Consider the following 14,893-nt stretch of genomic DNA (forward strand, 5'->3'; position numbering starts at 1 on the left):
CAAGAGGATGAAATCTTCACACGCTCCAGTCACCTAACCCGCCCGGAGCTTCTCCGACGCCGATCGCACAACCTCAAGCAGCTCGCCAAGTGTTACAGAGACCATTATTGGGCATTAATGGAAGATCTCAAGGGGCAACACAGGGATTACTGGTGGAAGTATGGGAGTAGTCCGTTCAAAGACGAACATAACCAATCGAATAAGAGACGGAGGATTGGTCAAGAGGGAGATGGTGGTGATGCTGTTGAAGGTAGTGGAGACAATGGTAATAACAATGATGGTGGTAAGACTGATCAGTATGCGAATAGTAATTGTGGGAGTTGTATGTATGGTTGCAAAGCTAAAGCTATGGCGCTTACCAAGTATTGTCAGCTTCATATTCTCAAGGATAGTAAGCAGAAGCTCTACACGGGTTGTACTAACGTTATAAAACGGTTTGTTTCCGTTTCCCCTTTCTTTAGTTTTGTAATTTTCTCATAAACTAGGCTTCAAGTTATGTTCTTTACATGTTTTAGTTGCGTTAAGATGATGAGTTTAAATTGGGAATTAGATTGTGTGAAGTAGTGAGCCAAACCCGAGAGAGGTTTCTTGTTTTAATTCGTGTTTGCAAAAAGGATTTGGGATTGTCACTTAGCTCCGTTTCAAGGTTTGTTGTAGGGATTGGGAGAAATAGTTATCCATTTATGGATTCGGTATTTGCCTTGTTTTACAACCTTGATTGATGTGTTGTGTTATCCTGGTTGAGATACATAACTGACATAGATGCTTGAATTTTTCTCTGTCGATGTGTATTTGTAAGAAAGTTAGGATTGTGAGTATTATAGTATAATTGGATCATCTTTACAAATTTGAGTTCCAGGATGAAACTGTAATTGAGTTGAAGCAGTCCTACTGTGGTTGTAACAAAAGAGTAACTAGATGTCAGATTGATACATTTTTATCATTCTCAGATTGGGTTTCATATACATTTTCATTTTGTATAGTGATTTGTAATAAACCATATGATGATAATTTTAAGAAGTTTCTCTCTCCTAACTCTCTCCATTTGTTTGTACCCCTTTCAGAGCTCCAGCAGGACCATTACTTTGTGGAAAACCAACACTAGCGTCGACTGTTCCTGCACTGTGCAATATGCACTTCCAGAAATCCCAAAAGCTTGTTACGAAAGCTCTAAAGGATGCAGGTCACAATGCCTCTACAACAAGCAAGCCTCCTCCAAAGCTTCATGTTATAGTAGCTGCATTTGTGCATCATATTCAAGCAAAAAGAAAAAATCCACAGAAGGAGGGTAAACTTAAAAGTGTTGTAAAAGAAGAAAATACAAGCTGAGTTAAGCTTTTACTTAGCGTTCCCAGAAGTATGTATCACGACGTTTTCCAGAATTGAAAGAGGTTAGGATCCTTGCCGAGTAGAGTATATCATTCTAAGAAGTGACAGGAAACTTTATATTATATGTTGGGTGCTCTGATTCTTCTACAGAGAGTTTGAGACAGTGTAGGTAATTGGATGTGGTTTTAATCTGCACACCGAGCGATTACAACAAGTTTTGTTACAGTGTACTGTGGCCTGTTGGGTATAGTAGCTAAGATAGTGGTAGTTTATTGAGATGAAGATTCTACTGTTTTTATAGACTTAAATAAGATGATATTAGATCCGCACAAAAGCTTTATAACTGATTCTCAGATATTTGGAGATGTCCGTCTCTGTTTTTGTTGCAATTTTGATAAAACGTATGTAAGATCAATATGGGCCAATGCGAGACTCACTCAGGAAACGAGGCATATTGCTGACAAAATTGGTTTAAAATCAGGTCGATTTAGAATGTTATTCGGTTTTATGAAATTTAATTGCAAAAAAAGAAACTGAATCGATTGACCGGTTCGACCCGATGGAACCCTAAGAAGGGTATCTCCTGCGCAGACGTTTAAAGACACTGAACGTCAATACAATGAAAATTAAATGTGTTTCAGTCCAGTGTTTGACACCTCAGCAATTTAGTTGAAGGAAGAGTTGACACATCAGTTAAAACAGTTAGCCAATCAAATTATAAGAATTAATACAGCTCAATATTTTTGTCCAATAATAATTTTTCTCTACTCCACATCATTCCTTCTTATTTCTGTTATGGACCCAACCTAATTACAATAATGTCCAAGAATAACAGTAAAAAAACCCAAATTAACCTGTGTATGGCAACGATTAAGGGACACAAGGTTCTTTAAACATCTTGGTTATGTATTATTTGACTATTTGTAATCTAACATCATTTTGGCAGTTTATTTTATTCTAAATAACAATCCGCATTATGTGCAGAATAAAATAGTTAATAAATAATTTTGTTATATATACAAAATCTATAATATTTATCGATAAAATTATTATTTGGGATCTAAAATTTATTGGTGTAGTATATATTTTTTAGTTTTATTTAAATATATAAAATTCTTGTATAATTAAGATTTAACTTATGAAAATTATTATAATATGAATTTTATATTATCTCCCATATGAATCAAAAGTTCTTAAAATGTTATGGAAATGTAAGTAAGTGATACAATTAAGTTATAAAAAATAAAAGGATTACATTTTGGGTGTCATTTAAAAAAAATATACAGTGGTATGTAAATAGAAATACTATTAAAAACTGAGGACAAATAAAGAAATTATTTCTCGAGTTTTGTGAGCGCAACATGTCAGTATTTTTTTGTTTTTGTGAGAAAACTTATACATATAAGGGATATGAACCAAACTAGAGTAATCTCTCAAGCGTGATTGGAGGATAAACTCTCTTTCCGGAGCATACATAAACTAGAGTAAATTAGTTACATATTATCAAACAAAAATTCTCATATGTCTATCTTATTGCTTATGCATTTACTATTTGATTCATTTTCACAGTGATGATTGCAGTGTTTGAATTTTGGCGTGTGATAACAAAGGTTTCTTGCCTCTCAAGATTTATATATAATAACACCAGTGACAAATTAAACAATTTTTAAGATCGAAAACCAAATGTTTTAATTTAAGAAAACTAAATCATCTATAACTTTTAAAGTAACTTTGACAATTAACATAATCCTTATAAATGTTGTATACAGTTTAACATAAGTATAATATTTAAATAATAACACAAACCAAACTAAAGTAAAAATATGTCTATTTATTTTGACATAAGTGGACTTGTTATAAAAAAGAATAGGTAATTTACAAAAGGAAACAAACAAATAATAACGTAACAACAACACAAACTATATAAACTTAGATGATTAAATTTGTAAACTACAAAAAATACACCACAAAATAACACTACACTAATATATCTCCAATAATAATAGGAGAAAAAACATAGCATATAGTAGAGTTAAGTCAATTATACGAATAAATAATTGTAATAACGAATACTAGGGAGTTACAAACCATTGTAGATTTTTTAGGTTCATTTCTATATCTTAGCATTGTGTAAACCATAATTTTCATGATTAAGATAATTTCAAAAAATTAAAAATCATACCTTGAATATCAAATGTATAAAATAACATCCCGCGGCATCGCGCGGATCTAACCTAGTTGGTCAATAATAATAAAACTTTCTTTTTTTCTTTTTTTTCTTGAGAAGAACGATTCTGAAAAATTCTGATCGTGGGTCACGCAAAAACTCTTCCTCTTCTCCGATTCACAATCTCTGGACGACACAAACTGGTTTCATCTCTCTCTCTCCGATTAAGTAATTTTGAAGCTTCGATTCGTAGTCGTTGGAGTTGTGGTGACCAAGAGGACTTGCGTTAATTGTGGAACTATCTGAACTCCTCTTTGGCGTGGTGGACCTACGGGAGCAAAGGTGAGATTTTGAAGTTAACCTTTAAATAAATAAATTGTTAACAGTTTAACTAACTGTACATACCTGCCTGGACCCTGGTCTTGGGTTCACCGTTTCAGTTACAAAACCGAACTGGAGATCCCCGGTTAAACAAATTTGGATTAACGAACTGGCTCAGATTTCGGTTTAGGTAGCTCCGGTTCGATTACAGTAGTACTGGGGATTTTCGCGTAACACCAAAATTAAAAAAAACTGCTCTGCTTCGCTGAGAAAGCTCCAAAGGAGGAGAGAGTAGAGTCAACGAAGAAAGAAAGCAGAGAGAGAGAGAGATAGTAACGTCGTTGAATCTCAGAGAGAAAAATGGCGAATAGCAAATACGAGTATGTGAAGTCATTCGAATTGGAGGACGAGGTCATGCTTCCTAACTTGATGGTTGTTCGAATCGATGGTCGTGATTTTTCTAGGTATATCATGACTTCTCGCTTTTTTATTCGTTTGTTAATTGACGGACATGGTCTGATGAATCGATGATTTTATCTCGAAATCTATCAATCAATCAATGTTCTATAAGAATGTCAATTTTGTGATGCTCTTTGATTGCAATTTTCAGGATTCGATTTTATGAACATCTAGTTTCAATTGGCTATCATTTGTGTTTCAAATTGTTCCTGGAACTTAAAAACATTGATGAAGGAGTACGTTATATGTGTATTTATATTTCTGTGTTACCTTCTTTGATGACTATAGATTTGCTCAAGTTCATGAGTTTGAGAAGCCTAATGATGAAACAGCACTCAGTCTGATGAATTCATGTTCTGCTGCGGTTTTGGAAGAGTTTCCGGACATCATATTTGCGTATGGATACTGTGACGAATACAGGTCAACAGAGAATTTTACTTCTTTGACTCACATAATATCTTTTAGATTTTAGCATAACTTTTATAGATCATGTACAAAGCTTCTAACTGATGTCCATGTCTTTTGTAGCTTTGTATTCAAGAAAACATCAAGATTCTACCAGAGACGAGCCAGGTATATTGATTCCATCAAGTTTTTATCGATACTTTTTTTTTGTTTTTCAGAAAAGCGTTTTTACTTGAAGAATCTGTTTGAATCATAGTTTTTTTTTTTTTTGTTGATATGCAGTAAGATTTTGTCCTTGGTAGCATCGTTCTTTGCTGCAGTTTATGTAGCGAAATGGAAAGAGTTCTTTCCCCAAAAGAAATTAGAATATGCTCCTTCCTTCACTTCCAAAGTTGTATGTTGTGCATCAGTAGAGGTTCTTCAAGCTTATCTCGCCTGGAGGCAACAGGACTGTAAGTCATTCTGACTTCTTAAATATTGTACTCAACACACATTCATGTTCGTGATATTATCTATGCTTATCGTCGTGAAATATCTTTGGGGACTTCTAACAACTTCCACTTCTTGGTTGCAGGCCACGCCAATAATCAGTATGACACTTGTTTTTGGATGTTAGTTAAAAGTGGAAAGAGCATAAGTGAAGCACAAGAGGTTCTAAAGGTGTGTTTGTTCGTGCTTTTCTATGGCAGGGATCAATGTTTTTCTTGTCATGGAATGTGTTTAATACTACGACTATTGTTATTANATTTGCGTATGGATACTGTGACGAATACAGGTCAACAGAGAATTTTACTTCTTTGACTCACATAATATCTTTTAGATTTTAGCATAACTTTTATAGATCATGTACAAAGCTTCTAACTGATGTCCATGTCTTTTGTAGCTTTGTATTCAAGAAAACATCAAGATTCTACCAGAGACGAGCCAGGTATATTGATTCCATCAAGTTTTTATCGATACTTTTTTTTTGTTTTTCAGAAAAGCGTTTTTACTTGAAGAATCTGTTTGAATCATAGTTTTTTTTTTTTTTGTTGATATGCAGTAAGATTTTGTCCTTGGTAGCATCGTTCTTTGCTGCAGTTTATGTAGCGAAATGGAAAGAGTTCTTTCCCCAAAAGAAATTAGAATATGCTCCTTCCTTCACTTCCAAAGTTGTATGTTGTGCATCAGTAGAGGTTCTTCAAGCTTATCTCGCCTGGAGGCAACAGGACTGTAAGTCATTCTGACTTCTTAAATATTGTACTCAACACACATTCATGTTCGTGATATTATCTATGCTTATCGTCGTGAAATATCTTTGGGGACTTCTAACAACTTCCACTTCTTGGTTGCAGGCCACGCCAATAATCAGTATGACACTTGTTTTTGGATGTTAGTTAAAAGTGGAAAGAGCATAAGTGAAGCACAAGAGGTTCTAAAGGTGTGTTTGTTCGTGCTTTTCTATGGCAGGGATCAATGTTTTTCTTGTCATGGAATGTGTTTAATACTACGACTATTGTTATTATTTCTTATACAGATGTCAAAATACCTTCTTAAGCCTCGTTTCATGCCTAGTAATTATATGACGGTCTTTGATCACACTATGTCTATTTTTATTGGGTACCTGCAGGATACACAAAAACAGCAGAAAAATGAGCTTCTGTTTCAGAATTTTGGTATCAACTACAAAACGCTTCCTGAATTGTTTCGCCAAGGATCTAGTCTTTTCAAGAAAAAGGTGATAGTTTATATCTTTTGGTGGAAGTTATATATACAACACTTGATTTCATATGTGCTATCTATGTACTTAGATATATAGATCTTCCAATTATAAGTTGTCATAGTTTGTTGACCAATATTGTTTGTGCACATGTATGTTTAGGCTTACACGTTGTAATTTGCAAATTAGTGTCTGAACCCTTGTAAAATCTGGTCATGTGTGGAAGACTATTACTTCAGCTTGGTTGATGTTCACGTGTAAAACTGATGTGTCTAGCTGATCATCTGTATGGGAAAGAGTCAGATCTTCTCTTGTCATTGCATCTTGCTTGATGTTATATACCTAAGACATTGTATATTTCCAATATGACATACTTTATTTAACTTCATTCAGGTAGAAGAAACTGTAAAGCATGATGAGAATGGCAATCCTGTAAAAAGATTGAGGAGAAAGGCTGTTTTTGTACATTCAGAGAATATTTCCGGAATAAACTTTTGGAATGAGCAGCCTTCCCTATATAATTATCTTGGCCACTTCACGAAAGACATTGGAAAAATTGAACCAGACTTTATTAGGTCGTTTCAGTTTGAGAACAAATTGTTACCTTTAACTTGGGTCGTGGTAAGGATTGATGGCTGTCATTTTCACAGGTAATTTTCTTTAGCTTATCATCTTAATTTCTTAGAACTTTGTCAGATTTTTAATTGCACTGGAACCTTAGACTAGTAAACTCCTTGTGCTCCATAAGATACAGCTATTTTATGAAATGGTATACTTCTTTGGCTGGCCTGTTCAGTTTTGTTTTGTTGTGTCATGGTTGCTTTTGTCTACGGCATATTCTGATATTTGAATTTGCATTTTCAGAAAGAATTCATATTATTATCGATTACCAACGTTCTATGTTGGAAATGAAACTCATGCAGCTTGCTTGGATTTTGATAGATTTTCTGACGTTCATGAATTTGAGAAGCCAAATGATGAGCAAGCTCTGAAACTTATGAATTCATGTGCAGTGGCGGTTCTCGAGGAGTTTGAGGATATTCACTTTGCCTATGGTGTTAGTGATGAGTACAGGTCTCTATCTCTCAAGTCTCAAAGTCTCTATCTCTCAAGTCTCAAACTCTTTATCTCAGCTTTTACATATCTTAGAAATTAATTAAGTTCAGCATCGATTACAGTTTTGTTTTGAAGAAAGAATCTGAGCTCTACAAAAGACAATCCAGGTTAAACTAAATTTCTCTTTTCCGTTACACTTTTTGGCCCTATCTTCCTAATTTTCTTGTCTTAATTTCCGTTACACTAAATTTTCTAGTTTTGCATTGCAGTAAGATAATATCTGCAGTCACATCCTTCTTTACATCCACATATGTGTTACAATGGGGAGAATTTTTCCCTCACAAAGAATTGAAGTACCCTCCATCATTCGATGGACGAGCTGTATGCTATCCAACATACAATATTCTATTGGATTATCTGGCGTGGAGACAAGTTGACTGTGAGTACAAGTTTACTTGTAATCAACTATTTATTTGCGAAGTGAAACATCAATATACAAGTAGTCTCATGTTCTCTTATGTTTTCTTTTGGCAGGCCACATCAATAATCAGTACAATACATGTTTCTGGATGCTTGTTAAGTCTGGAAAAACCAAAACTCAATCCCAAGATTACTTAAAGGTACTTTTGTAATGATGGATAAATTTATCATTTTCTCAAGTAGTCAAATGCTTAAAATGGTTCTTTATCTTGCTTTTTGTGAATGACTTTTCCAGGGTACCCAAACACGAGAGAAAAATGAGCTGCTTAGCCGTCAATTTGGAATTGAGTACAACTCATTACCTCTAATCTTTCGAATGGGTTCTTCGGTTTTCCGCCTAAAGGTTAGTATTGCCTTAATTATCAATCTTTAAATCTATGCATATATAGAAAGATTATGATACAGTGGACTGGCTGAAGAAACTTTATAAGTGCCAAACTGGTTCTGTTCTTATTAGTGTGAATCAATTAAGTTAGTCAAACCTTTGGCTATTAAACTTGTAAATGGCTAAATCATACCAAACCTGAAGTGTCACTACCCTCCCAAGGCTTGTTACTCGTTTTTATATCAAACTCATCAAGCATTTGAACAGTATGGGACTTCTTCTCCGATTGAAGAGCGTGATCTTTGTAGTTACCTGTTAAACAGCTGTCTGAATATTCTTTTCAGGAAGCTGTTGCAGTCGAGAATGGAGTTGTTTCAGGGAAGAAACTGGAAGGAGAAGTGGCCGTAGATCATTGCAACATCATCGAACGCTGTTTCTGGGAAGAACACCCACACATTCTTAGCTACTGATCTCAAAACAACTGCATTTTATTATTTTACTTCACCTGTAAGACTAATTAATTGCAAATACTAATTCTTTACAACTTACGAACAATTGTTCCAACTTTTTGTTCCACACATGCGTTATATGAGCTCAAACCTCAGTTTACAAGTGTGTCAACCATTGTACTTCAGATTTTAGAGCATTATTACCTACCGATTTTAGAATCATTTCTAGATCATTTTCTTAGTCGTCTTGATTATGAAGCACCTCATTGAAACCTACATTATGTGTTTGTTATTAAGTTTTTCTAATCAATATTTTTCACTTTTCTTAAAAGTACCCTAGAAATAGGCAACATATCATGATAATAAAAAATTACTCGCCTGTTAAATTATTGACAGAATCATGGATCGTCCTAACACCCTAATATAGAAAACAAAAAAAATGGTATTAAAGAGGACATAATATGAAAACAGACAAAGTAATGGTAACATGAAAAGTAAAGAAGACATAATAAGCAGCACATAAATCGTCTTTTCATTGGACGTTGTCGTAGAAGAACCGGTTTTGCTCATGAGAATATTTATAATGGTTTAAGAAAATGATAGGATTTTTTCTATGAGTGATTTCCGAAAATCTTGGTTAGAAAATTAAAATATCGTAAAGATATCATCATTTCGGATATGTTTTGTAGGATGTAGAAAATTATTATGAAATATGCTAACAGTTATGAGTGTAAGTGTCCTAATTAACTACATACAATACTTTTATTATCAAGAATTTTCAATTACTTATCAATTTAGTAATCTATCTTACCATTTTAAAATTCCATACCCGATGTATATATGAATTTAAAACTTATAATTAAAAAGAAAATATAAATAAATTTTGTTCAGATATTTTAGGAAAACATGTATTTCTATACTCGATTTTTGATTATTTCAAATTTCTTCTTTATTTGTTTTTTAAATGTCTTAATTACAATAGCATGGGATGTAAATATATCCTAACTCTAAGCCTTCTTTGCCAAAACTGCTGTAAAAATATTAATATAGATAAAGAATATATGGAATTCTCTATTGTTGGGAAGTTTATATTTTTTGTTGATAGGATTGAGAATATTACGTTCAGTAATTTGCGTATGTTCAGTGATGCTATGCGTGCGATATCTTTGGAGATTGATATCAAAATAATAATAATTGATTATGATTGATTATTGAATTTCCAGAAAATTAGGCATGAAGTCGAAGGAAGTTAAAAAGGATTACAGTTTCTATATTCTTGGCAAACAAAGCCTGTATTATTATTTTTTTTTTTATTGATTGTAATTACAATAGTATTGTCTATAAATAAGTCTCAACTCCAAGCCTACTTTGTGAAAACTGTTGTGAAAATATTAATATAAATATATAATTATGACAAAGAATAATATAATACTTAAATATATGAGTTAGAAACTAAACATCAAAACCCAAAACGAAGGGGTTATATATTATTATAATTGAACATGTTATGTTATTAGTGTAATGTTGTGTAGTGGTTATTGTTTGTTTTGAGGAACTCCAGGTGCCGAGTTCGAATCTAGATAGACACAAAAGTGGTAAGTGCCTTCTTCCTTCCCTTCACCTAGTTTAGATCGCCGATCTCTGTATTTTCTTTTTTTTTTTTTTTTTTCGAACCTTAGTTTTNGGGGTTATATATTATTATAATTGAACATGTTATGTTATTAGTGTAATGTTGTGTAGTGGTTATTGTTTGTTTTGAGGAACTCCAGGTGCCGAGTTCGAATCTAGATAGACACAAAAGTGGTAAGTGCCTTCTTCCTTCCCTTCACCTAGTTTAGATCGCCGATCTCTGTATTTTTTTTTTTTTTTTTTTGTTCGAACCTTAGTTTTGCCGTCAGCGCTTCCAATATAAACCATCCAAGCTTACTACTCTAAATCGTCGCTTCCTCCACGCTTCCTAAAGACTCAATTCAGGAACCGCCGCGATTCCAAGCGCTGCATCACCATTGACGATTCCATGCTTCGTAGACGGATTTGGGCATATCTTTGAACGCTTCCATTCATCTTCTTGTACGCTTCCAATGGATTGTCTTCTTGATGACCATCTTGTCCAAATATTGTCCTGCCTTCCAACGAAACAAGCTGCTTGTACCTCTGTTCTTTCCAAGAGATGGAGGACTCTCTTTGCTTTCAGTCATAATCTTCACTTTGATGACAACTCCTTCCTGGAGTTATTTACAAGCTGTATACGCTCCCGAGGAGGAAACAAAAACTGTATACGCTTCAAAAGTGTTTCCATGATTTTGTGGATCAGACATTGGCTTTACAAGGCTGTAACACTATAAAGAAGTTCTCACTTGACCTTAGTCGAACATATGACGATAGTGACATTGACCGAGCTTCATCTACGCATAGAAGGTGTATTGTGGTGGAATTTTTCTATCTCATCCAAAATCTTCACCAGCACCACACTGGTTAAGCTATCGTTGATACCCACAGTTTACGAACCACACTGCCCAAGACTTCTTCCTTCCGATACATCTCTCCCATCACTAAAGGTTCTCCTCCTTTACAAAACCGCTTTTAAGGATGATCAATTATCTGATGTACTTCTCAATGCTTGCCCTGTACTTGAGGACTTGACCATAGGATATTACAAGTATCATCCGGGTGTTTCATACGTCATATCCAGCAAAAGCATTAAGAGGCTCTCTGTTACCTATAGCTGTGCTCGTAAACATAAAGGTTTCTCTAGAAATATTCCATTTGACACACCTAATGTTGTCGACTTCTACTACTCTGATTTTCTTGGGCGTGGATCTCGAAACTTTCACTTGGGTTCACTTGCCAAAGCTACATTGGACCTTCGTTTCATAAAAGATGACGAGCAAGCGGATATGAGGGATATCATCTGTGAGATACGCAATGTCAAGACCCTACACTTGACTTCTTCCACTGTCGAGGTCAGTACTTGTGTGTATGGTCTCATCATTTTTTTTTTTTTTTTTTTTTTTTNGGTTAGAAACAGGAAAACATTCTTTGTGTGTGTGTGTTTCAGGTGATTTTGCTATGCTGCAAAAATGGATTACCAGTGTTCAACAACCTCGTTGAGTTAGGGTTTGCAAGTAAAGAAGAAGGTTGGAAAGTGTATCTGCCTCTTCTGCTAGAGGGTTCTCCAAACCTTAAAACTCTGGTTCTCTCGGTATGTATTAAGCAAACATTGAACAAATCTTATTTTCTATCTATGACTGTGGCATGACACTAAAGTACTAGTCTCTCTTCTTTTATGCTACAGGGTCTGAATTGGTTCTCATGTAAACGGCATCGGTTTACTCGAATTCCCCCCAATAACCAAATAAAGATGTTGGTTATCAACAAGTATCAAGGATATGCAAGCGAGCTGAAACACATTAGCCATTTCTTACGGAAAATGGAGTGTCTTGAAGTGGTAAAAGTTTACGTTGTTGCAGCTAGAATGGATGGCCTCAAAAAGATGCAGGTCACAGAGGATCTGTTGAAGCTTCCCGCATCATCATCCAAACTCAAGATACAAGTCCTATGACTATCATCCATAAGATCATAAGTTATTATGTGTAAAATATTTACATTAGTAAGTTTTTTTGGTTTGTTTAGCGATTTATGATTTACTGTGGTGCCAATCATAAAAACGAGAAAAAACAACTTATATATTAGTTACCATGTTTAGGTGTTTCTGAGTGTTACCATGTTTAGGTGTTTCTGAATGTTACCATGTGTGTAAAAGACGAAACCAAGAACCGAAGAGATGAAACCGATATACTTTATCACGCATATGCTTCATAGAGTTGAGTAAAGTTATAGATAGTCTTTCTTTCTTTATAGAGTTTGGTTACAATGTGTGAAATGTAAATTGAAGTTTTCACTTGGGGAACTCTATACATTATTTATTCTTAAAGCCATTAACACTTATAGTTTTGGGTTTCCCTGGGAGTGAACTCACCATAATCCACTCTCTCGAAGACACAGCTCGTTTTATTACCTTGATATGGCTAACATAACTTAGACCACTTCAATGTTATGAACCCACCACAACCATAAAAACTTCAGCGGTTTTAAGCAGTAATCCAAGAAGACAATGGTGGTGTCTCCGAGTTCTTGAAAGTGGGCATCATAGCCGTGTATCTTTCTCCTTTAACAAAACCAGGTTGGGCAATGGCCTCAAGCTCAGTCATCTCTTCGGGTGTGAGTTTTACCGATAAAGCTCCAATGTTCTGGTTGAGGTTTTCGATCATAGTGGTTCCTGGGATGGGACAAACATCGTCTCCCTGGTGGTGAAACCATGCGAGGGCTAGTTGTGTTAGAATATTGAGAGGAAGAAGAAAAGAAACAGAACAAAACAGAGCAAGAGACAACGTCTCTTCTTCTCCTTTACGAAGACAAGAACGAGGACTGAAACTTTTATATACATGAAACTTGTTCATTTACATCATAGTTTCGATGCTTAAATAGATAAAACAACAGACGCAATAAGAGTTCCATCTCTTCTACTTGTGACGTTTAGACAATATACGACACAATCTAAACATCAAGACTCTTAACTAGAAACTAACTTATACGAATGTGACTTTATGTTATACAAAACTCAATTATGTCTAACAAGTTGTGCAGGAGTGCATCCTTTCTTTTCCGAGATTGCACAAACTTTCTCATAAACGATCTTGTTGTTGTCTAAGTTTTCCTCTTGGAATCTTGGTAAAGCCTGCAATAATTTGGTTTATTATACAAAGTCCTTTGATTAATCCACAGCTGAGCTAAGGCTCATCAACAAACAAGTCATACAAATCCTATATACTTGCCTTTCTGAAGTCATCCTTGTCTAGTTTCTCAACAAGCTTGGGTCGAGATGCAAAGAAACCTCGTCCTAGAGGACTGTAAGCAACAATCCCTATCCCAAGTTCCCTGAAGAAGGAAAAGATAATATGAAGTTACATGATTGATAGATTAATTGCATCAGGAAAGTAGGATATGATGAAATATGAATACCTGCAGGTCGGAATGATTTCTTCTTCCACAAGGACCATTCTAACTGCACAGCAGTAATTGGGTAAACAGCATGTGCTCTTCTGATAGTTGAGGCACAGGCTTCAGACAAACCAACGTACTTTATTTTACCCTCTTAGCTTCAACCAGCTTCTTCAGTTCTCCCATCTTGGCATTGACAAACAAAAAAAAAGGGTTAAGTTCAGCAAAAGATGACAGCTTTCTACGAAGGTCAGGAATTAGAACCAGAACCGCCCCTAACAGAGTCTATGCAAAAGAAAAATCCTAAGAGCAGATGATAAAACACTTAAAAGTATAACCTAAAGAGCACCCTATCTTCACAAGCTGGCTTTTAATTAGGAGAAAGCCTCAAATTCGTTCAGTTAAAGATCATTTCACCAATCATTGTTCTTCGTGAATAAGCTAGCAACTTCAAAAAGAGTAACCTAAGCAGAGAACATCATCTCCAATCTATTGTCTTCGACCCTATTAGTCCAATATACAAAGCCAAGGTGTAAAGCTCACTGAGATTTCTCTTGAAAGTAGTGAATTATATAACTTCAACTTCATTTGAAATTTTCAAAAACATTAAGTAGGGCTTACAGTGATCTCGATTGGGACACGAGTATCGATCCGATGCTGGTAATACTTTATAACGTACCGATATTTCATTCTTTATACTTCTTTGCTCATCTCAGCCTAATTTTGAGTTGACTTTGCCTTCCTTCATATTGTAATAGGATGTTTTGTGGAGAGTGGACGGATGATTTTACGCCTAGTTGACAGAGCTCACACTCTAAACTCTCCTGATATTCCAAGTATTTGAAGTTCCCGACCCGCAATACTTGCCCGAACAGTTTGACGTTAGAAGAAGGGGAGCGTCAAAAACTTTAAGGATCAAGATTTGCAGATCACGACGAGGATTGGTGGAGTAGCGAGATTGATTTAACGAACAGAGACTTCTATCTTGATTGTTACATTGAGGGTTGGAGGTTGTGTATATAAGTTTGGCCTCTTTTAATTTTGATTTGTACGTTGTTTGCTGCCGTAGTCAAGACATATATTACCTTTCATTTAAGCCAATTAATATTTTCAATACAATCAATAAATTTAAAATCTGTCTCGTCTTAACCACATCTGTCACACAAAACCCTTTTGGCTTTTGTTGAAGCTCAATTGTTTTT

At 35.0% G+C, this 14,893-nt stretch overlaps 3 protein-coding genes and 1 pseudogene across 3 annotated transcripts; 3 read left to right on the top strand and 1 right to left on the bottom strand.

Annotated features, from left to right (window-relative positions):
- Positions 118 to 1,329, top strand: LOC109125131 (INO80 complex subunit D-like). The gene is made up of 3 exons (XM_019226993.1): positions 118 to 434; positions 551 to 646; positions 1,065 to 1,329. Exons 1-3 carry the CDS (start codon positions 118 to 120, stop codon positions 1,327 to 1,329), a joined length of 678 nt encoding a protein of 225 aa, XP_019082538.1.
- On the top strand, positions 3,597 to 8,845 carry LOC104700306 (tRNA(His) guanylyltransferase 1-like). The gene is made up of 14 exons (XM_010415807.2): positions 3,597 to 3,838; positions 3,937 to 4,281; positions 4,565 to 4,696; positions 4,805 to 4,849; positions 4,964 to 5,133; positions 5,256 to 5,341; positions 6,291 to 6,398; positions 6,774 to 7,030; positions 7,323 to 7,454; positions 7,559 to 7,603; positions 7,706 to 7,875; positions 7,971 to 8,056; positions 8,152 to 8,259; positions 8,586 to 8,845. The coding sequence occupies exons 2-14, from the start codon at positions 4,178 to 4,180 to the stop codon at positions 8,709 to 8,711; spliced, it is 1,569 nt and encodes a 522-aa protein (XP_010414109.1). The 5' UTR covers positions 3,597 to 3,838; positions 3,937 to 4,177; the 3' UTR covers positions 8,712 to 8,845.
- LOC104700307 (putative F-box protein At3g44060) lies at positions 10,551 to 12,401 on the top strand. Its single transcript, XM_010415808.2, has 3 exons — positions 10,551 to 11,653; positions 11,749 to 11,892; positions 11,986 to 12,401. Exons 1-3 carry the CDS (start codon positions 11,066 to 11,068, stop codon positions 12,250 to 12,252), a joined length of 999 nt encoding a protein of 332 aa, XP_010414110.1. The 5' UTR covers positions 10,551 to 11,065; the 3' UTR covers positions 12,253 to 12,401.
- Positions 12,782 to 14,381, bottom strand: LOC104704313 (annotated as a pseudogene).

The sequence above is a fragment of the Camelina sativa genome, chromosome 7 (genome assembly GCF_000633955.1).
Source record: "Camelina sativa cultivar DH55 chromosome 7, Cs, whole genome shotgun sequence".
NCBI lineage: Eukaryota > Viridiplantae > Streptophyta > Magnoliopsida > Brassicales > Brassicaceae > Camelina > Camelina sativa.